Consider the following 23,241-nt stretch of genomic DNA (forward strand, 5'->3'; position numbering starts at 1 on the left):
GACCAAGAAGTTTACCTGAATCTATCAAATCTCTCGTAATCGCACTCATTCTGCTTCTTTCTATATTCTCCCTGTTTTCAATTGGTTATATTGTCGAAAATCCTGGCAAGGTCGCCAACACAGGCTTAGCTTGTGTTGTTGCAATTTTCTAGGTCTGTATCGGTTGTCTTTAACCCTGTCTGCTCTGCAATGGGTGTTGTTAGTCACTCGTCCTTTGGCCCAGGGTCAGCAACAGTCCTTGGATTGTGCTAAAGGCACGCATTATTAGTATATTTACATGTAACTTTACTATCCCTCAGAAGCCTATTCAGGAATAACGGGAGAGGGGGAGGGGGCGCAACCAAGCTTGGTGCTCGCAAGTTGACCAGCAAGGGGCAACATGCCAATGGCTAGGAGGGCCCTAGCATATGACAGCTCAAGTTATAAACAACACCTGATCGGCACCCTGCCTGCTAGGACCCTTCGGAAATAATTGGATTCCTTCTAAATATACAAACCTGAGTACTCTAAGGGTACTCTCATGGAAGAGCAATAGAGCAGGCAGGTGTGATGATGCACGATTGACAGCAACTAGGTGTGCGACTTATCTCGAGCAATTGAAAATTCCAAAAGATGCCCGCCTCAAGGTGTTGTTCTCAAGGTAAACGCAATTGTGAACAGCTGAGAAGAAAACACAATAGTATGCAAATCTTTGTTGTTTTCTGTCCTCAATGAAGGACTGGCTAACACTGTTTCTCCAACATGGAGAAAAAAAGGTAGGAGCAACTTGAAAGAAACTCCTACCAATCAAGTTAAATGGGGCCGGGTGGCTAATGTCGTTTTTCAAGGACAGGGCTTCGACTCTACCACTTAAATGGGTTTTTCAAATTCTATCTCCACCCTTGATAATTAACATTCAGACCTGGGATTAGTACCCTATATAGACCTCCAATCAAATGAGTTTTTTTTTTTTTACTTTCTAAAAGTCATTTTTTTTCTGGATATGAATTTTTTCATTATGGTAAAAAATAAACCTTAAAATCCAAAGGAAAAAATAAAGAAAAAATAATTGGAAAAAATGGCAACATTTGATTGTTTTATAAAGTCTTCCCAAGTAACCGGTATATACCAAATTTCAATGCTATATCTTTAAAACTAAGGGAGAAGATAGAATTTGAAGGTCAATACGTATAGTTCTGAGATACTGTACTGGCGTTCAAAGTTTTTCTTTGTATTTTTACAACAACAATACGTATTAAGAAATCATGATTATTATGATATTTTTTTTAGAATATTAAACTAAAAGTTATTTATCATTATTAAATCATAAATGAAGACCGCTTTCCTAAATATCTTGCTTCTTTAGACAAGACAGTCGCTTATGTTAGCGAGATGTTGAAATTATCTTTTCCCCTTCTGCATGATGAAATTCGTGCCAAAAACGAGAAAAAGACGTAAAAACAAGAGAATTTCAGAGAAAGTCAAACGTGTACTCTGTGAGGTTTGTGGTAGCACTGATGACTGAAGGGTGTAACTACTAAGTAATACCTAGTCTTGTGACACATGGAATCTATAGATGCCATTGTTCACAATTAATTTTATATTAAAATTTATCAAAATTTACAATAACAGAAGAAATACTGCATTTTCTTGTAGGGAACAATGTTTTTGGTTTATAGAGTTACTTTTACTAATTACCTTGTAATCATAAAAGTAAAAGAAATTTTGACAAAATATTCCGTATACATATTCCCCATTGCCATAAGAAGCTTTGTGAACTTTCTCAGGATTTTGTTTTTCTTCCTATACCCCCATATACTGGCATACAGGCCAGGCCCCTTAAAAGACTCCTTATGAAAAAAGATTAGGGAAGGAATAGTTGTCAGTTTCCTTTAGTGTGTACAGTAGACTGACTGACCATGTTCCTAAGGAGGAGGGAACTCAAGGTATGAACCAGCGCTCATACAATAGTTTGCCTCTATCCAGAAAGGTTCAAATAAAAGCTAAATACAAGTGAAGTGGAGCCCTGCCATGTTTCTTTATTCTGGAAAGGAAAGTACTTCAAATGAGCATGCCTCATATCCTTGCAGTTTGTTGTTCCCATTGTCAAAAATTGAATGCACGTGTAATTGTGCACACACATTTAGGGGGCATGACCGTTCTGGGTGTAAGAAATATTACAAATCTAAAAGTAACTTGCACTTTTCCAACTAACCAAATTGAGTCTGGATCTTAGTGAGTGGACTAGGAGAAAAACATGAAAGTGCTCCTAAGAGCTAGCATGCTCCGGTGAGTGTGAATGCTCAGTGGAGATTCCTATGCTCACTTTTAACTCGCATGTCTGTAAGCCATTCCTGGATGAGGCACGTATGGACGAGGAGTGTGTGGGCAAGGCACTTGTCAACGTCCTTTAGGATGATTAGGAGGGGTCCGGCAAAGGTTGATTCGTAACGGTACTGATGGGGGAGTGTTCATTTGTCAAGCACTTATATCACTAAAAAGCAAGTTGATCATAGATCATGTCTGGCGATCAGCAATCCAAAGCGGCAGTCAGGGAACGTTGATTTAACAGCATTAGCTGGAGACATGTTGCTTGCAAGTGTCTGTATCCAAAGAAGGATACAGAATTAATTCTAGAAAGAGCTTGTTCCTTCAACTTCAGGGAAGTCTAACTAAAGGGCGGCAATGGTGAAAATCCTGCAATGGCCAATTGATAAAGTTGTGGGAGATGTGTAATCCTTAAGCATGTCTCAAACAAAAGGACTATGTCCCAAGATGCTGCAGTGTCATTACTGGGAACAAAGTCAAAAAGTACAAAATAAAAAAGCTGGAAAATCTGCCAAAGTTTCGAGCCAGTGAAAGAATGTGGCTCCACTGAAGGCTAATATCAAAGTGACTACTAGGAGAGCAAACAGAGGGACTAGGCTTTCCCACTCCCAGCCACCCGTTCACACCTTGTTATTCAAGTTTTAAATGCTGTATTCTCCAACATCCCTGTTATACTGTATATCCTATGTAAAAGACGAAAGTTTGTATTTGTGCTGGAACAAACTCATAACGGTGGATTAACAACCAGGCACCTAATTCAGAGTTAAGATCGAGAGAAATATTGCACTTGATTCTAAGTATCGTGTCTTTCTATCCCTTGTCATTAGGTTGCTGCTCATTGTGCTTACAGGTACTCCTACTTCAAGAGGTCGGAGACTGGCTTTATGCATGGTGCTCTTAGAATACAAAAATTAATATCGCAGTACTTGCGAAGCAAGACATGATCTTTTTAGAGAGACTCAAATCTCTAAAATTTGGCACATACACTACGAAATATCAACTAGCTTAGAAGTACAGCATGCATAATATGAAAAAGCCAATAACTTCTCAGAACCATCCTCAATTACAGCGATAAAACCTAAAAGGGAGTTAATGCCAGTAGCTAAGCTAAGAAAAAAGTGTGACTAAGGACAGCTCAAAACTAAGTGAGGAAGCTACTAATGCCTGAGCCAAAGGCATTTGCAGCTCACCGGGTCATGTGCAAGAATTGTTGCATGAGTACTGTAGTTGAAGGCCACCATAAAGCCATATGAGCGACAGATTTGCTAGAACTATAAATAGATGAGACTAACTGTTCCAATGAGGTACTAACGATCTCTTCTTTCAGTGATAAATCTCAAGAGTCAAAGTAGGATTTGCTATTACCACCAAATATACGTGCTCCAAGTGACCAGTTTGCAACTACCAGTCAAAAAGGGAAGGCTGAAGGCTTCAGGAATACCAGCTTGCGATAGAGGTTAGAGAAGGTAAAGAAGAATTAGATCTCAACATGATCCTCCTCCTTGCAAACATTTGTCATAAGGATTCAATTACCAAGACCTGTCTACCACTACTATCAATTCCCAAGGAGGATCTTGTTCTCTCCCCCTTAAGATGGAGTGAAGTGTATGCCAGAATCAGTATTAGTTGGCATTGTCAAGTTTCCAATTGGGACTAATGTCATGTTAAGTGAGGAGGATGAAGGAAAGGACACAATGGACCTTAGCGTTCAGGAGAGGTTCTCGGATCAAGTGATATCTAGAGACATACCTTTGGAACCAGCAGTCAAAGATTCAGACACCAAAGCTTTCTCACTAGAGCACAAAAAAAGGAAATAATAGGTTCCTGCAAAATACTACATTTATTACATATCCTTCTTTACTCAGGAGTTAAAAAAAATCTAAAAACAAAATTAGCATGAATATCAAGGGGATATAATAATGAATATGGGGATGGAGAGGAAAAAGGTGTGGTGATCTTGAGTTGTTAGCATATGCCACTACCATCTCTCACTCTCACACACTGTCTTGCAAAGACCAGCACAATCTCCCTAATTTATTGGAATCTTCTGATATATTTTGCTATCTTAACAAAAACAAGGAAGGAGAATGATACAACACCAGCCTCCAAAGTAGTGCTGTACTGTCTAGCAGAGAAATTTATTTCATACACTATATTTTAACAACGAAAAAGCCAAGAGCTGGTCAAACAGGCATTCACCAGCTTGAAGCAAGAAACAGCTAAAAGGTAAAGTACAGTATGCATCTACTATAATGGTACAGTATACAATCTGGTGAAAAGGGGAGTCAAGACACCAAAGTAGACTATTCAAGTTCAGGAAGAATCTCTCTCCTTTCTTTGCTATAACTGATGCTTGTAAGCAATTAAAATATTGGGTAAGATTCATTGAAATGAACATGATTGTAATGCTAAAATAAAATCTTTACACACTAACTCCATTGTTTCTCATTTATGCCTAGACTGTGCCATGTCACAAAAGCATGAATCCAGCAAGAAGACTGCCAACTACTTATGTTGTGCCACTGTACAAAAAGCAAAATATCCAATTCACAAAAAATAGAGGAGAGGAATTATTTGATTTAAAGAAATGGCAATAATTGGGTTTAGTATTAAAATCATGCTTATTCCAAAGAGTAATACATTAATAAAATCCTGTATATTTCCATAAATCTTACTTTGATGTTTTCACAGCATAAAATTGCTCTATCTAGGATTAACACTTGCAATACATAATCCCTGTCAAGTGCATAATGAAAGCATAAATTTGTTGCAATAACCTTTCATTGGTCAAACCATTTTGCTCAATACCCTAAAAACTTTAATTGACTTGATACATATGTTGTTTGCAGATTGGTTAATGAGGACGAAGTTGGGAGAAGGTAAGGGGATCCTAGTAATAAGAGCCTGATGTAGGTAGAGCTAATCCTGTGAGTTGAAATGCCATGAGTACCTCCACTCATTGTTTGAGAAGTGGGTGATCTGACTTTTAGCCCATTGGTACCAAGTGTATTCACCATCTAATGTGTGTCCTATACTTTTCCAAGATTCACATTTCCTTGACGTGACTTCCTTTGTGTACTAATACCAAGATTTAAAAACACTTTCCTCAAGTAATGTGTGGAACCAGAGAAGAGTATTCGTTCGTAGAGTATTACAGCCAACACTTCTTGTTGGCACGGGCCTTTCCCTTGGTCGGCCCGTAGAGAACCAGAGAAGATTGTGAATAATGGATCTAACATTTTTATTAATATCTATTATTGGTTGGTTGTGAAGGTAGATATTGCAATTGTTATTGAGATTTGTACGACAACTGGTCTTTGTGATCTAATTATGACTATGCTGTAAATATAAACACAGAATGCAATAGTAATCTGCTGTTGAGTTGTGATTATGTTCCCCCATCACTCTAGCTCCTCTTACACAGAACTGTATATTCACCATATAAACGGATAGGACATGTATGTTTCTTTGTCGTTAGCTTATTTAAACCTGTTTTCTTTTATGTATACAGCATTCATTAACATAATACCTTATATACATAAAGTATACAACTGATCACAACTCAAACTGAAGAGTTCCCCTACACACTTTACTGTGTAGCAGAAGTGCAAAAGAAAGAATTACAGTACTTTTTAGTTCATAAAAAATTCTGAATATAAACATCAACAGTACAGTAAAGATGTGACCTTTATACTTGAAACCTCAAAATACGTTATAATGTAAGGCTTATAGGTGGATTCTCAACCTAAAATTTCTAATAACAAGAACATTATTTTCTTTGCTTTCAAAGCACAGTAGTGTGAATCACAGCAATTTCAAATATTAAAAGTAGAATTCTTTATATTTCCTCAAGTGGCATGACACACAGTACTGAAGTCCAAAGATAAAGTTAAAATTCTCTCAACACATGTTTACGTCCTCCTAGATGAACTAGTAGGCACCTTTTGCCTCAAAGGTATGAAAAACTATGGGAAGACACACACGATCAAACAAAGACTGGGAGAGAGCAAACAGCAGCAAAACTGAAGTAACAATTAAGACACAGAAGAGACTGAGTCCATAACTGGTAAACTAGGGAGAGAGGCACATTGATGACCATAGCAACTGTGGCATTTCTCGCATATTAAATATTACTATAAATTATAAGCTGAATCAACTTACTCTACATACAAAGTCTTTAGCTTAAAAACAGCATAAGATGTCAACTGCAAACTACAGAGTTCTTATGAAGGATTTGATGCAATTGCTCAAAAAATAGAAAGGCAACCCGCTTTATTCTAAAACAAATCTTACCTTCGACTTGGTGACATGGTCAGTAGGCAAGGCCTCTGGCACTGTTTGAAGAGTGGTACGCACACTTGCCGACATAGCGTTAATTTAGTGCGTGCTAAGGATGGCACTTGAGTGGGGTTTGGCTTAGTCTGTGCCAGAGGAACTTTGGGGTGGAATGGCTTGGGCTACCATTCAGTGGCCATGACAATTGTGCACACCACTAATATTCTGGAATAGGTTCACACACGTGATCTACCATCCATAATCTGCAAAAAATAGAAAATAGAATATTAAAAAAAAAACATAAGAATACAACCACAAAATAAATATAATCATAAACCTTAAATTAACATAATCCTATGAGAAAAAGTTACCAAATGATGAAAACTATACAGTATATAGCTTTTAACAATTCATGCATCATCAGAACAGCTAATACCAGGAACTATTGCTATGCAGTACAATATACCCCACATAACCACCCTTTCAAAGGAAATTATAAACAGGTTGGTAAGGGGCTACAAACATCACTGGTGGCAAGTGGTGATAGCCTAACTACCGTTTGGTACTAGTAAAGCTCACCATCATATATTTTATGCCGACTTTTCCCTTTACGGTTTTACGTGTGAAATGAGTTCTTTTTAAATCTCTTCTGTACTTTACAACAATTACCTAGCACAAGAAATTAAACCTAGAGAAATCATCAACTGAAATGACAAAGAAAGATGTCATGTTATCATTCTATTTTGGTGAAAATCAATACCAAGGATAAGGATAACTGGATACACTGCTTGCAACAATAAAAATGAGTTCTGGAAGGAATGAGGCAGTGGGTGTACAGAGGTTGGCCAAAGGCCAATAAAACCTGTGTAAAAAATGGGTTGAACTAACACTTGTTTTGTTGATTCAAGCATTAAAAATGATGAGGTTTGTGCAAGTTGTGCCAATCCTTGTTTCAGCAGTAACTACTTTCACTGGAGCCACCCACTTTACTAGATTCTCTTTTCTAAGAAAAGATTTTAACATCACACTAAAAAAAGATTTTAACCTATTACTTTAAAAAAGGCTTGGATTAAAAAAAGAAAAACCTACTCCCCAACTCCTAGCAGATCACACACCTAATGGTTTCCTTCTTTGAGGTGGGTTCATAAAGGGAAGGTTTAATCTTGTGTAAGGACTTCAGCAACATCAGTGTAATAAGCTTTGGGATACCCGAACATCACAGACACTCAGGGAATGGAATACAACACAAGATGATTTCATGACTGTCAACTTCACAATGCTGACAGTATCTCACAATAAATAGCTCAAAATCTTTGTTAAAAAGTCTCTTATGAACAACCCTTAATTGCAAGGCTCAGACTAGACAATCCTTGTTTCAATGGTGTGCAATTGTCTAGATTCATCCAAAAAATCCCAAATTTTTGTAATTTGTATTTTTCCTATCTATACAAACCTATGACCTTTTCAATAGAAGTAAATTCAGTTCTGCTGACCCAAAAGGGGAGGAGGGGAAAAAAAAGATGCATCCTGTGTGCAAGTGTCCGGGAGAAGGGGGATTAGGCCATTTAAGATTCCAACCTAGGGTTTGCAGGGAGGATGAGGTGGGCAGTAAACATTAAAGCTAGCCATACACCTGCAGATTTGATCGCTCATGATCAACAGATATGGAATGCGAGAGATGAAATCTGCCGCTCTACTCGCCACTAACTGCGCAGACTAAATCGCTCAGATATCCAACTCCACCTCCAGTGTGTGTTCAGCAGTCGTGGCAGGCGTACGTGGGCAAACCAACCAGAAAAGTCAAAATCGGGACTTTTTGATGTTTAACCGACTTATTATGAGTCTAATTGTGACAATGGTGATGATGATGATACTGACAATATAAAATAAATTGTTTACAAGACTCAAGTTGATTGTTATACTAAAGGCGCACGCGCGCTCTCTCTCTCTCTCTCTCTCTCTCAGTAGGCCTATGTGTGTGCATGTGCATATGTTTGTATATATGATCATGCATCAGTGTATTGTCATGAAGATATCTGATTATTATATGTATCTCTCTTCTACGGAAGTAAAGAACTCTCGCAATTATCCACAGACTCAGCGATAAAATCTGTACGGGGGTAAAAACTTCCAACATGATGGAAGATCAAAATGAACGATTTGATGTGCGAGGTTTTATCTTTATCGCCCCATACACAGGCAGATATTTAGGAGATTTGGTCCGTAGCGATCAAATCTGCTGAAACTGAGCGATCAAATCTGTAGGTGTATGGCTAGCTTAAGAGGACGAATACATACACTCTTCCTTTTATATATAGGAGACAGGTAGGAGAGGGAAATTTTACTACTATACACACAGACCTTGAAACGCGACCTTAGAGAACAATTTACTCTCCGGGCATTTGTTCTTAGACCATACGAAGGATACAAGAATCTGATGTTTCACCAAATAGGCCAACCCACCATGGGGAAAACTTGAGGAGCCATCCTCTTAGGTCTCAGAAGGCATCATCCTCCTAAGCTAATTCAAAGTAACCGGTTTCATCTAGTCTAGGCATCTCACTCTTCCCGAGAAGGTTGTGTTCCATACTGTACACCATTGTAACCCGGCAAGTTTCACCTGCTAAGCTTCCTCTTGCTTGGGTGAAAGACCACATGTCATTGATCAGAGGAGGGAAAGGGGAAGGGAAGACAAAGGCATGTATCTGCCATTTACACACTTTCCCACTTTGTCCAAATCCAATTTGAGCCTTGGAATTGTTAATTCTTGAAGCCTGGCTCAAGAATTAATTATTCCACAGCAATTTTTTTGTTATATTAAAATGAGCTGATCTTATGTCTGTGCACAAGGTCTTGCACTTACATGCAACCCAAACTTGCAAGGCCCTTACTGGACAATCCTTGTCACAATGGTGTGCAATTGTTCTTATTCATCCAAAAAATAGATATGATAAAATAGAAATTGGAGCATTTGATCCTAGTCCATTTATCTCTTGCAGCTGTGTATTTATGTCCTGTCAGGTAAATCTCCATATACTGTGTAGACCTAGGAACGATAATGGTACGATGGTCTATTTAAATTATCAAATCAATATTGTTGTTAGTTCCACCAGGTTCAAATAAAAACTATAAGAATTAAGCAACTCAGATTAATCAGTCAGGATTTCGATAGCTGCAATGAATATGGATGGTGATGATATTTATAGCAGTTCCCTTTATCAATTTCCTTGGAGAGAAATGGGGTCAGCATTATGGTATTCCCCTTAGTTCCATTTGTCTCGCAGAGGACAGACTCCATGAAAGTTTGCAATGTATACTGTAGTACCTCTTCAACTGTTACCAATAACAATGGAGTACCTTCAATGGTATAGTACCTCTTCAATTGTTACCAATAACAATGGAGTACCAGCAATGGTATAGTACCTCTTCAATTGTTACCAATAACAATGGAGTACCAGCAATGGTATAGTACCTCTTCAATTGTTACCAATAACAATGGAGTACCTTCAATGGTATAGTACCTCTTCAACTGTTACCAATAACAATGGAGTACCTTCAATGGTATAGTACCTCTTCAATTGTTACCAATAACAATGGAGTACCAGCAATGGTATAGTACCTCTTCAATTGTTACCAATAACAATGGAGTATCATCAATGGTTGGTAACAGTTTAACCCATAAAAACTACACGATCTACATTTGTACAGACTTTGTACAAAAGAGCATTAATAGACTTTTGATTATAAGCAAGAAATATCCACAATGCAAATTTAGCAAACTTAACCACCTACTAAAAGACAAAAGCCCCTACTTTACCAAGGCTCAAATTGGATTCACTTTTCTTGAAATAAATGGATATTTATTACTTATTCCAATAAGAGAAAAAATGGTCCCTCAATAAGAAGAAATTAACCATTGTCCCTACAGCATCTCTCTGCCTTTATCTATATATTTGCTTATAAAGCGCATAAGCATAGATATATGTATCTCCATTACACCAACAAATTCAACACTTGCATGTGTCAAAAATTTCAAATGTTGCACATAAAAATATAGCAATAATAACCAACAAAAATAAAATTATTTTAATGTGTCTTATTCATGCTCATGAGCTTCAGACATCAGCTTCCAACAGGAAAAGGTAAAATGAAAAATTCTACTAGATTTGAAACACCTGTCGACAAGTTAACAACACATCCCCTTGTCAGTACTGCTGTACCTTGTTTACAAAGTTTTCATCTTTCCACCAGCTGATGTTCTACTTTCAACTGGCCCTCAGATCACATTGCGATTTTGTGCATTTTAATAGGATTACTTTACTTTGTGGGAGAGCTTGATATCGTTGCCTGGTTTATTTGGCTCTGCTTTAAAGAATTTGAGTATATTATTGTTAAATTCTAGTTCAGTGAGGTTTTGCAAAAACCAATTGTATGGCTATCAGCACAACCTTCACTAGATATGTTAAGTGTAAAATGGAGTTTTTATGATAAAACAAAGTTTTATGAATACTTGCCTGGCAGTTCCTTGTCCGGAACCAGGGAGCAATAGATGGGGATCCTCTTGCTCAAGTTGGAGGGGAAAAGGTCTATTAGGGGTCTCCCCCACAGCCTCCAGAGACTCTGACAGACCTGTTGGTTGAGGGTCCATTCTGTGGGAAGGACCTGCCCTTTCCTGCTGAGCATGTCCGCCCTCACATTCCTCTGTCCCTGTACAAACCTCGTCAGCAGATCTACCTTGTTCTCCTTTGCCCAAAGAAGGAGCTCCCTTGCTGTTTTGAACAGGGACAGAGAGTGGGTCACCCCTTGTTTTCTGATGTACGCAAGAGCTGTGGTGTTGTCTGAGTTGACCTCCACAATCTTCCCAGACACCGAGTCTTTGAAGGCCTTTAGCCCCAGAAAAATGGCCATCAGCTCCTTGTTGTTGATGTGCCATTCCAACTGATTTCCTTGCCAAGAGCCTGAGACCTCCTTGCTTCCTAGTGTTGGCCCTCAACCTGACTCTGACATGTCTGAAAACAAAACTAGGTCTGGGTTCTTCCTGTGTAAGGAGATCCCTTCCCCCAACAAGGCTGGATCCAGCCACCACTTCAGAAGATCCTTGACTTCTGCATCTCTCTGTTCCACGTTTTCGAAAGAAAGTGCTGTAGAGGCCTTAGATGGAGTCTCCCCAGAGAGATAAACTGCTCGAGGGAGGAGAGAGATCCCAGCATACTCATCCACTCCTTCGCTGAGCACCTCTTCTTGTCCAGGAAACTTAGGACTTTTTCGAGACACTTAGTCTGTCTTTCCTGTGAGGGAGCAGTAGGTTGAAATTCCTCTCCATAAAGTTCCAGAAGGGAGCGGGAGAGAACTTTGTAATCTCCGGCAGCGTCAGCAGGTTTATCATCGTCATCAGAGACCTCCTCGAGGCCCTGATCCATATCTGCAACATCCTCCGAATGAGAAGAAGGCTCCTTAGAAACAGACAAAGGCAAATCAAAGGATTCATCCTGCAAAAGAGGGCTTGCGTCCTGGCGCCGAGCATAGGTGTCGTCTTGGCGCCAAGCGCTAGAAGAGTTCTTGGAACGAGAGGCAGTATCGTGCCGAGGAAGCAGGCTGGGATCGTCCTGGCGTCGAGAGCGAGACGCAGAGTCGTCATGGCTTCGTAAACGAGAGGCGGTATCGTCCTGGCATCATGAACGAGAGGCGGTATCGTCCTGGCGTCGAGAACGAGAGGCATTATCGTCCTGGCGTCGAGAGGAAGTATCGTCCTACGTAAGCATACCGTTATCGTCCTGGCGCCGAGCAGTAGAGGAAGCAGAACGGTGTCATGTCTTCGACGAAGAGAGTAAGGTTTCCTTAGGAGAAGAACTCCGTTCCCTCTTAGAAGTTGACTTCTCAATACGCAAAGAGTCTTCTTTACGTCTATCAGACTGGGCGTGAGGGCGGCTAAACGCTTGTACTAACGTAAAAAGTTGTTCCTGCATGACAGACAAAGGATTTAGCAACTTCTGATCGGTCTTGCGGTTCCTACACGTCTTTTCCGTGACTGTCAAGAACAGCCTGGGAATCGGCAACAGGACTGTCTGAGGAGACGGCTGACCGAGGGTACGTACCTCTCACCCCCTTTCAGTTGTCGATGTACCTTCTCCCTTGGTCCTGGGAGCTTGGTAGAGGTCTAGGCCTAGGTTAATGACAGGTTCGATCAATCGCCACCTCCACTGCACTTTCACAAGCACTAAAATCACTTTCACTAATCTTACCTTTAAAGGCCGCAAGTTGTTCTTTAATGGCCTTCAACTCGGCAGCCATCCTAGCGTACCGAGGGTCATCCGCAGATACGGATCCTGTAGAAGGGGCAGGAGTTACTAACTCAAGGGAAGGATCAACTTCCAAAGAGGAATTAATTGTAGGCTCAAAGGATAAATCTACACTAAGTTTGTCTTCCTTTCCACTAACAGACTTAGATTTAGACATAGAAGCTCTCCTAATTCTATCGAGCTCTAGTTTACACACATAGCGCTTCATAATCAACCAATTCTTTTCATCCAAAACGTTACATTCTCCGCACCTATTATTAACGGCACATTCAAAACCCCTACAATCAAACACACGGTGTGAGGATCTACCACCATTTTCGGTAATCTCACCTTACATTCCTCATTCACACAGACACGGAATTGAATTTTATCACTCATAATGATAACAGCAAAAAAGCAAAGAAATAACAAAAACACAATTTCCAAATCCCCAAATCAGTGTACTTCACCAAATAGCAGACTGGTACAGCAAAAAAGGGAAAGCGAAGAATAATTCTTAATGACGGACCAACGTGTTAGCGATCCGGCCGGCAGAGATGAACTGAAGAATACAAAAACGGGAATGATTCCTTGTACCACCCTGTAAGGGTTGTTAACCACCTAACTGCCCAACCACCACAAAGCGGTTGCCGCGTTTTGAAAAATTCTGCCGAAAGTAGAGACATTAGCAATATATATATAACTGCCAGGTAAGTTCTATTCATAAAAATAGAGTACTGCATGTTCTACAGGCTGGGTATGAGAAATGTAATGGCTATGTAGAAAATATAGTGTATCTTCTGAAAATTTTTTCCAACAGGTAAAAATTTTAGACAATACCAATAGAAAGGAAATATTTAAATTTTAGTTGTACTGATCATATTAAAGGGCTATGCATATCAATCATCGTTTAAATGTACTTGTGAAGATTTATTTTGCAGATTTAGTGTTGTACTGTCCCTCTCATTATCACCACACTGTCTTGATAGGCATAATTGATTCACAGTACTGTACTGTCTTTCTCTGTAAATTTGCCAATGTTTGCTTAGTAAAAAAAAAAAAAAAAAATCAAAATTAAAAAACGTGTGTAAATTACAACAACGTTGCCTGCAAGGTAGTAGGTTGGTCAGGGCACCAGCCACCCATCGAGATACTACTGCTAGAGATTTATGGGGTACTTTGATTGGCCAGACAGTACTACATTGGATCCTTCTCTCAAGTTATGGTTCATTTTCTCTGGCCTATTCTTCACACATACTCGTCTTTCCTCATACACCTGACAACATTGATATCACCAAACAATTCTTCTTCACCCATGGGGTTAACTACTGCACTGTAATTGCTCAGTGGCCACTTTCCTCTTGGTAAGGGTAGAAGAGACTCTTTAGGTATGGTCTTCTAGGACACTTCAAAATCAAACCATTGTTCTCTAGTCTTGGGTAGTGCCATAGCCTCTGCACCATGGTCTTTTACTGTCTTGGATTAGAGTTCTCTTGCTTGAAGGTACACCCAGGCACACTATTTTATCTTATTTCTCTTCCTCTTGTTTTCTTAGTTCTTATAGTTTATTCATGAAATATTAATTCTGGTACTGTTCCTGTTCGTAAAATATGTTATTCTTCCTGGTTTCCTAGGCTTATGGCATCCAGCTTTTCCTACTAGGATTGTAGCTTAGCTAGTAATAATAATATTGATTTCAAGATTTTGATTTTAAGGAAACTATCATTGGCCTTGAACATACTCTATTACATATCCACAGGTTAAGGAAAGAAAACAGAGGAAAGGAGTATATGGAGGGCTAGACAGCCTATAAGAGGCAATGCGGGTACAGCCTCAAACAACAGCTCAGTAATTAAACACTACACTAATCAATCCTTCCCCTCTTCATTCTCCATCCGTGTTCACTCTCCACTCCCAATCTGCTCTTAGTTCCCCCAAGGTTCAAGCTAATATCCCTGGATATTTCCTTTTGATAAATGTGGTAAGAAAAAAAGGAAACAAAGTGATATGATACACAAGAAGGCACTATGCCAGATCCTGTCAAAATCATTATATAGATGCCTGAAGTAATAGGAAAGATTTCTGGAAAAATAGCCAGATACAGTAATCCCTCTGCTATTGTGGGTGTCATGTTCCACGCTAACCCCTGCAATAGCTGAAAACTGCGAAGCTGACAGAAAATACAGTATACCGTATTTATTAATTTCTATAATTTTTCAAATCTATATATAAATTCAAGCTTTAATAAGTCAAAAAACTGACATAAAATAAAATTTAAAATATACAGTAAAACTTATCTGCCCTCCAGAACCCTCAAACTAAAAGGGGTCCGAAATATAGATTTACATGTACAGTACTCCAGTACTCCAACGAGATTCCCCCAGACACACCCCAGTCGACCTACGTTTCCGCATGGATGGAGGCGCTTTCAACCTCGCCAGACTCCGCGCCAGAACCAAGACCACCTTGTGTGCAGTGCGAGAACTGCAGTATGCTGACGACAATGCCACCCCAGGTCAGACGGCAGAGGACCTGCAGTCGTTAGCTGATGCATACAACTCTGCCTACGAACGTTTTGGGATGAAAGTCAACACAGATAAAACCAAGACCCTCGTCCAACATCCACCAGGACTGATGCTCCCAAACTTCAATACCACAGTGAATGACCAACCGTTAGAACAGGTGGACCAGTTCTCCTACCTAGGGAGCATCCTAACATCAGCTCCCACAAGCAAAAAGGACGTGGAGAACAGGATCAGGGCAGCCCACTCCGCCTTTGGCCGACTCAACTGCCGCGTATTTAACAACCACGCACTGACAATGACCACCAAAATAATGGTGTTCAGGGCAGTAGTCCTCTCCACGCTCCTGTATGCATGTAAAACATGGACGCTATATAGAAACGACATTAAAAACCTAGAACGCTTCCAACAAATGAAACTGAGGCAGATCTTGAAAATCCCCTGGGAGAGCCACACCACCAACATTGAAGTCTTAGAACGTGCCTCGCTGACCAGCGTGGAGGCCACCATCATCCACCACCGCCTCCGCTGGATAGGACACGTGCATAGGATGGATCCATCTAGGCTCCCAAAGAAAATATTCTACGGAGAACTGACCCAGGGCACCAGACCACGAGGAGCCCCGAAAATGCGCTATAAAGATCAACTAAAGCGCACCCTGGCTCTAACTGACATCGATCCTTCCTCATGGGAAGAAACAGCCAGGGACAGGAATACCTGGAGGAGTACAGTACACCATGGCACCGTGGAATTCGAGGAGAGGAGGAGACAAAATGAGGAGGCTAGGAGGAGAAGAAGGAGAGAGCGATTAGAACAGCCCCGCCCACCACCTACCCTCCCTTGTGAACACTGTCCGCGACTCTTCCACCACAGACTAGGACTTAACAGCCACGTCAGACACAAGCACCCACCCCATAGATAGGAGGCTGATGGCTAACGACAGAACCCAATACTCGGACACGAGTGGGCGCCGACGACTCCATTACTGTAAATTTAAAAATGCGGTGTACAGAGGGAGCACTACTGTAGATGAACCACGAAATACCAAGGGATTACACAACATATAAGACCAAGCAAAACTTTTTGCTTTAAAATGGCCACATATTCATGTGATTATTCTTGGCATTTTAGAAGTTAAATATGTTGGATTGGATTAATGAAAATGGGCCCCAAGGCCCAGCCAGTGCCTGAAAACCCCTTCAGCTGTAGTAAAGGGTATAAGTTAGAGACGGTGGTAATCAAGATGGAAGAATGAAAACATTTATGTAGGCGTAGTAGGTTAAAAAGCGAGTGCAGCTAGATGTAAAGGGACGTTGCAAGTACCCTTATGTAATACATAAAGTTCACCATTTGAGGTGCCATGACAGTACTAACTGCCTAAGAAACTGAAAATCAAGTAACCTTAAAAGGATAATATAGTAAGCTAGTTAGAGTGGTAAGAACTACCACCTTTCTCGGGAACGAACTATTCAAAGGCATGATTCCAAGAATAAAAGTACAGTAGTACCTCGGGTTACGAGTAACTTGGAATACGTGCATGCAAATTTGAATTGGGTTACAAGTATTGCATTGATTTACGAGCAACACTTTCCAACCGTATGGGCATTTTTTTGTGGACCATTACGATTGAGACCGGCACAAAATAAGTTACATGGTGCTCATATGACACACATGCAAGTGTTCACGCCATGTTCAGGTGAATTTTATGACATTTTAGGAAACATGACAGGGAAAGCTGCCGTCTCTCGATAGGTTCCCTGACATAACTACAGTAAATGTGTAAAATAAAAAGACAACCAAGTTGCATAAAGCATAATTTAAGCGATTCAATAAGTGATAGTGAATATTATTCAAGAGAGGGAACTCCCAATATTTTCCCAGAACTACTCATGCATATTCTTCTTACATGCAGTAACCCCTTCTCCTCCTGCTTTCTCGTCTCCATCACGCCACCACTGACTCTTCAAAGGTAGAGTGTAAGTTAATTTGTCACTTATTTCTATTTTTCATTGTGAATCTTCCAATTCTATTAATTTTTTATGTTAAAAGTAAAAAATTGGTAATTACCATTACAAGACCTTAAAAAAAAAGTGTATATGTGTATCTATGCAACTGTGAACGGCTTCAAGTGAATTTCAAATTGTTATAAAATACCGGTTATCTTAGGTAGCGAGCTTATTCCCATAACGAATTAAACTTGTAAACTGACAAGATGATAAATGCACTAGTTACGAGGTTTTGAATCTTCACCAGACTACCAAAGAATTCATAATCACCATCTACCTTTTCTGTTTTTAAGAGTACACTTGAAAACAAGAGAGGATCAAAGCTGCTAAGACTACATAACAGTAACTCATCGTATATACTCCTGAAGTGAAAGAAAAAAAAATATGAAGGCTACACACACGGCTTGTCTGGCACTGTAAATTAATTCTTTAAAAGCCAAGTCTTATAATGTGTTTTCCCGCATTTCTAATGTATTACTCAAAACACTGCAGCATGCAGCAAATCATTCTTCATATGAACTGTATCATCTAGTACGTATATACTGTAACTATCTAGACTAAGACTGGTTAGGGCAGGTCACCATACTTGGGTTAGAACAGATAATTTACTGTATTGCATAAAAGGTTAAAACTATTTCTCTTTGGGGTAGTCGGAAAATTTTCCTATTTTTAACATTGGATTTCACAAAATTGCACCTCAGTATGGGAACTAAAAAGACTTTCACTTCACAAACTCAAAACACTAATTGTTAGGATTAGATGATAAAACTTTTGGTACAGTACAAGACTTTTGGCTAAGGCATTTCAGAATTCAAATACCCCATGACATGCATTGTTTAAAAATTTACACTTCCTAAAGAATGTTGCAATAACTTGATCATTAAAAAATTCTGACTTCCAGTTCAATATGAAGTACACTACACAATACAGTTTTTATGTAAAAGAAAATCCCTACTTGCCGAGTTGATCACTAATTGATCCAACACACTTTTTCATCTACATTCTAATTTTAGTAGATACTTATGCATTTAGTTTGATCAACAATGTAAACGTCATTCCTAAAATGAAACTTTCAGATTTACTGTACGTGATTTTAAGAGGGGTAAACAAAAAACTTCAAGAATTCACCTAACAGGAAGTACAGTATACTAACTGGTTACCTATACCCAACCATTAGCTAATCAATAACCAACTGACCATTTCTAATAAGGACATCAAGGAATAGTTTTACTGACCTCCATTTAAAATGCATATTGTTTTTCATAATACATATCAATGCAAACCAAAGTATTGGATTGCAGGTTTTCTACTGTTCCTGGTGATTGAAGCTTATGAGACATGGAAGGGATTACTTAGTTTATTTTCTACTAAAATAACTATAGGTATGCTCTGGTTTGTAATACTTTGACATGACCAAGGAGATCAAATGCAACCAGATGAATTTTCTGTAGCTTAAAATCTCATGCACTATACCTCTCAAATTTGGAGGGACCTCAATGGCAGAAGTTCATGGGCAAATGGCAATTAAGCTGGTCAATACCATCATCCCAACAATTCTGCTTTCATGTACTGTACGTACTAGTTTGAATTTTGATGGCAAGTTGAATTCTGATGTCAAAATACACTTCAATTATTAGACAGGAAAATAATTTACATCCATGGTAAAATAAATACAAATTTTGTTTGTCGATTGAAAAACTAAAGCTTAACTTCTTGAAAAATCTATTTCAACAAAACTCATACAAATATGGCTTGGTACTTTCAAATTCATAGATTATGTAAATCTACTAAGTAACACTATCACCAGCAATACAAGAGTATGAATTCTAAAATTCACAAAAATAAATATGAAAAAAAGAAAATACCGTGCATCAGTAATACTATCTTGCAATATGGAACCCTTGGGCAGGGGTAAATGGCATCTGCAAAGATGCAATAGTTGAATAGACAGTTCTTAATAACAATGCATACAATACAGTATATACATCTTATGCTTTGATAATAAACCCACTCAAAATGCTAAAAGGTTCCCACTCATGACAGACAAGTGCGAGCTAATTTACTATTTTGGTAAATATTAGTATAAACTTATGGGGCTTTATGAAACTAATTAACCCTTTTACCCCCGGGGTATTTGGAAATTTCCCACCCTTAACCCCCAGGGGGTTATTTTTTTCCAAGCACATTTTGCAGTATATTTTATTTAAATTGCTCTAACAGCCTTAATTTTTGTCATAGAGAGGTCAGGTTGGTCTCATTCTCTTGGAAAATGCCTGAATTTTCTCAAAAAATTATCAAAAAATATGAAAAACTAATTTTAATAGCATTTTTTTGCAAGGACGTACCGGTACGTCCATGGGGGTAAAGGGATGGCTTTTGTGAAACGTACCAGTATGTCCTTTGGGGGTAAAAGGGTTAACATACAACAACCGGCTCCCTTTTGGTAAGAATGTTCACTAGCCTCTCAATGCTACATTCACATTATTCAACATCAATATTGTCACTAAAGATGCAAAATACATGTACCTTAACATATATAATATAAAATGAACAGGAAGGTCCTGTAGTGAGTAGGATTTCCCTACTATATAGTACCAGAAAAGCAGCCTTTAATGAAAGTAAAGCATACACAAAAAATTCTTACGTTTCAAAAAGGTTATTAGACTAAATATAAGCTCGCCAAATACACTCACAATAGTACAGTATGCTGTGACAAATTAAAAAGAAAATTGTAACGAATGTGTCTACGCTAGCACATATTAAAGCCCTGTCCACAAGTCAGAAATCATGTCCTTTTTCATCAGGCGGACAAAGCGGCCATCACTACTTAAACCCGACTTACTTAAAACTGATCTGAGTTACATGATGGATCATTCTTAAGGTATTTTTCAATAGGAACTAATAAGGCTAACCAGTACTGTATACAAATTTCTAGGCCCTTCCTAAAACATGACACTAAAAAGTATAATCAAAACCATGATCTTGATTTAAAGGCCTATACACAAGAAAACCTACACAAATTGCATCTGATAATTAAAGAAGTTTATCCCTATGCAAAATCATCTTGGTATATACAAGATAATTGAGACCAAAAATAAACTGGTATAGAGAAATCTAAAATTAGTAAATCAGCCTTGACATAGACAAATATTGCAAAAAAGTCTGGCAGGGATTTTTCTAAAAATACATTCTTTCAAACCAACACCCTCTTGTCAAATTACAAAAATTATCTAAATTCCTTTATCCTAAAGGCTATGATAGCCCACATTAGCCTTATTTTAGTATTAATTTGAACATTTATTTGATCATTAGTCAGGCATAAATTCAAAACTAGTCTAAGCTATAAGCTAGCCAAAAAGTAAGTAAATTTGTTCCACCTTGTCCACATTATCTAAACCCAGGCTGATTATTAACTAAAGAATTTTACCCATCATCAAACAAAAACAGCAGACAACAGGAAGTCAACATAACATGGCCTACACCCAAACTACCCCAAGCCTACTCTATGGACTACAATGCCACACGCCTGCACAAAATGTTTCCCATTTAGGCAAAGGTTACCATACAATGAAAAAAAAAAAAAAAAAAAGGCACGAGACAACGGCAAAAATAGCCCAATTTCCTCTACGGGACCATAATTCGGGAACTGAGTAACCCACCGATAGCAAGTGTCAAGTGTATCCTAAATCGGGCTATGCTAACTGCGTTCAGACTGGAACTTGGCTGCAGACCAGGAATGTTGGAGGCTAAAATGTTCTCTGCCGAAGGAAAAATTGCAGGGCGTTCGTTAGGGCATGTGCATCTTTCGAAATTGACCACGTACAGTGACAGCCTTCAAGCTAATATGGAGTCTTTGGCCGAGGGAAAATACACCCTACCACCGGATACCTTGTACCATGACGTTAATAAATGGGCCAAATGAAGACATTTCTTATGAGAACACGACACCACCCGGTCCAATATGAATCCTCAGTCTTACGATGAAATGCAGGCTATAAATATAGTAGAAAAACGGAGAGTATGGGCGGTAGGAAGAACCGACGGACGGTACACACATATCGAAGTACACGGCAAACTTGATTCTGCCAATGGGTTGGGGACCTGAATCTTGCTCCGACACAGAATATTGTAGTTCATAACCAGACAAAATGTACTCCTTTACATCTTAAACTAAACAGAAAGAACGTTGAAACTATAAACAAGAGAACAGTATGCAAACAATGTATTCACCTTGGCCGGCGCCGACTTCTTTCCGAAGAAAACACTCAAATCCAAAGCCTTATCCCCGCCTTCTCATGAGACACCTGATTTTGCTTGCGTTTAAATATCGATTTTTCTCTGATTTCCTGCCACTTCACACTAAATACAGAAGATAACAGCCCTTTACTCTTCGTTCTGCTGTCATATGGGCCAAAATTATCTGGTTATCTTGCCGAAATTGGTGAGAATTTCCAGAGTAGAAGAGTAACACATATCACAGCTCAAGATGGCCGACTCATTTCGATTCGTGAACGGTGACCTCAGTGCGCGCGCGCTGATTGGTCCACACCTTACATCTCACACTCTTGTAAAACCTTTTGCTCCTCTAATACCCTTTTAAAAACCCCGATCCATATTTGAAAATATTTTAGTGAGTGAAAAAATTCTAATTCTATTTTCCGCAATCATATGCATGACAAATTTAAGTTATTAGACTGTCAGTCTAAGGCAAATATTACTGGAACATGGCCAGTCTGGGTCTCAGGTAGACATTCAGACGGTGCCGAAAGACTGCCGCTGGTTATAATGAGAATTGCGACCTTAGCTAATGCCTATACGTCGAAATTTGCAGCGCTGGCAGATTTGGAATGCTACATTTTGTTTGCAATGCACCAAAGTGAACGGGCAAGATCTGTTTCACATACCAGGAATGGGCGATGGTACACCTGTCATATGACGTCACTGCCAGGCGGTGCCTCACCTGATGCACCGTTATTCCCATGCAATTATTGCCTTATGCAACCCTTGACCTGATATAGCCATACAAATCCTCCGTATCAACCAATAATGAAAAATACAAATACTTCCAGTCATTGTATCCAGCAGACGATACTGTATTACGACCAAGTACGATGTCCTTACATGGGTAGACGACACAACCCGTCTTTTTTTTTTCTTTTACATTCGGTAGACCTTTAAAGGAGGTACTTGACTTCCTTAGCTTTTGCAACCTATGGGCATTTTTACGGGGTTTCATGTGGTGCTATAGGTAAAATCTCATATTCGAAATGTAATCGAAGCTATAAATTGATGCCTTGCAAACTCATTATAGACCCATCCACTTTGACTGCAAAGAAGGGAAATGGTGCGAAAAGATTTTTGCTTCCGAGACCTGGCTAGGTAAAATTCACATACATGAAGACAATATCAAGTCCAGTATTAGCTGAGATGAAGTGAATCAACTCTGCAGTTCTTCTTAAGGTTGAATGGACCCACTCACGTAAGTGATGGAAGTGAGATACCAACTTCGTAGTATCTTGGAATTTTAAAAACAAGATTGTTTACGTCCCATGTCCGTTTAGCTGATTATCAAGAGAATGCTTAAATGATGCATATAGTTAATTCTACCCACCTAAAACTTAAATACTGTACTAATATAAATATATAAAGAACACTGGCATCTGCGTTACCTACCTGTTTCATTCACCTCTGGCGGGAACGTTAGAGTGGTCATTTTATTTCAGGTGCTTAAATTTTAATCACCCAATCCAACGTGTCTTTAAAACAGAGGCAAAATTCCCCCTTTCGACGCAAGTCGTCTGACATAATTTCCAAGGTTTAAGTCACACAGATAAATGATAATCATCGGAATTA

At 39.1% G+C, this 23,241-nt stretch overlaps 1 protein-coding gene across 6 annotated transcripts in view; it reads right to left on the reverse strand.

The window, feature by feature from the left end:
* LOC137616448 (MAP/microtubule affinity-regulating kinase 3-like) overlaps positions 1-23,241 on the reverse strand; it is a 272,442-nt gene that overhangs the window by 220,493 nt on the left and 28,708 nt on the right. For 3 of the 6 annotated variants that reach the window (XM_068346220.1, XM_068346214.1, XM_068346207.1), the window contains exons 1-2: positions 21,619-21,916; positions 6,601-6,845 (exon numbers count right to left, since the gene is read on the reverse strand). In XM_068346220.1, the coding sequence (XP_068202321.1) occupies positions 6,601-6,675 (75 nt within the window). In that variant the 5' untranslated portion in view covers positions 6,676-6,845; positions 21,619-21,916. Of the gene's footprint in view, positions 1-6,600; positions 6,846-21,047; positions 21,210-21,367; positions 21,493-21,618; positions 21,917-23,241 lie in introns of those variants that run through there. The other 3 variants (XM_068346209.1, XM_068346210.1, XM_068346208.1) reach the window with 3 other exon arrangements.

Source organism: Palaemon carinicauda, chromosome 22 (assembly GCF_036898095.1).
Source record: "Palaemon carinicauda isolate YSFRI2023 chromosome 22, ASM3689809v2, whole genome shotgun sequence".
Taxonomy (NCBI): Eukaryota; Metazoa; Arthropoda; class Malacostraca; order Decapoda; family Palaemonidae; genus Palaemon; species Palaemon carinicauda.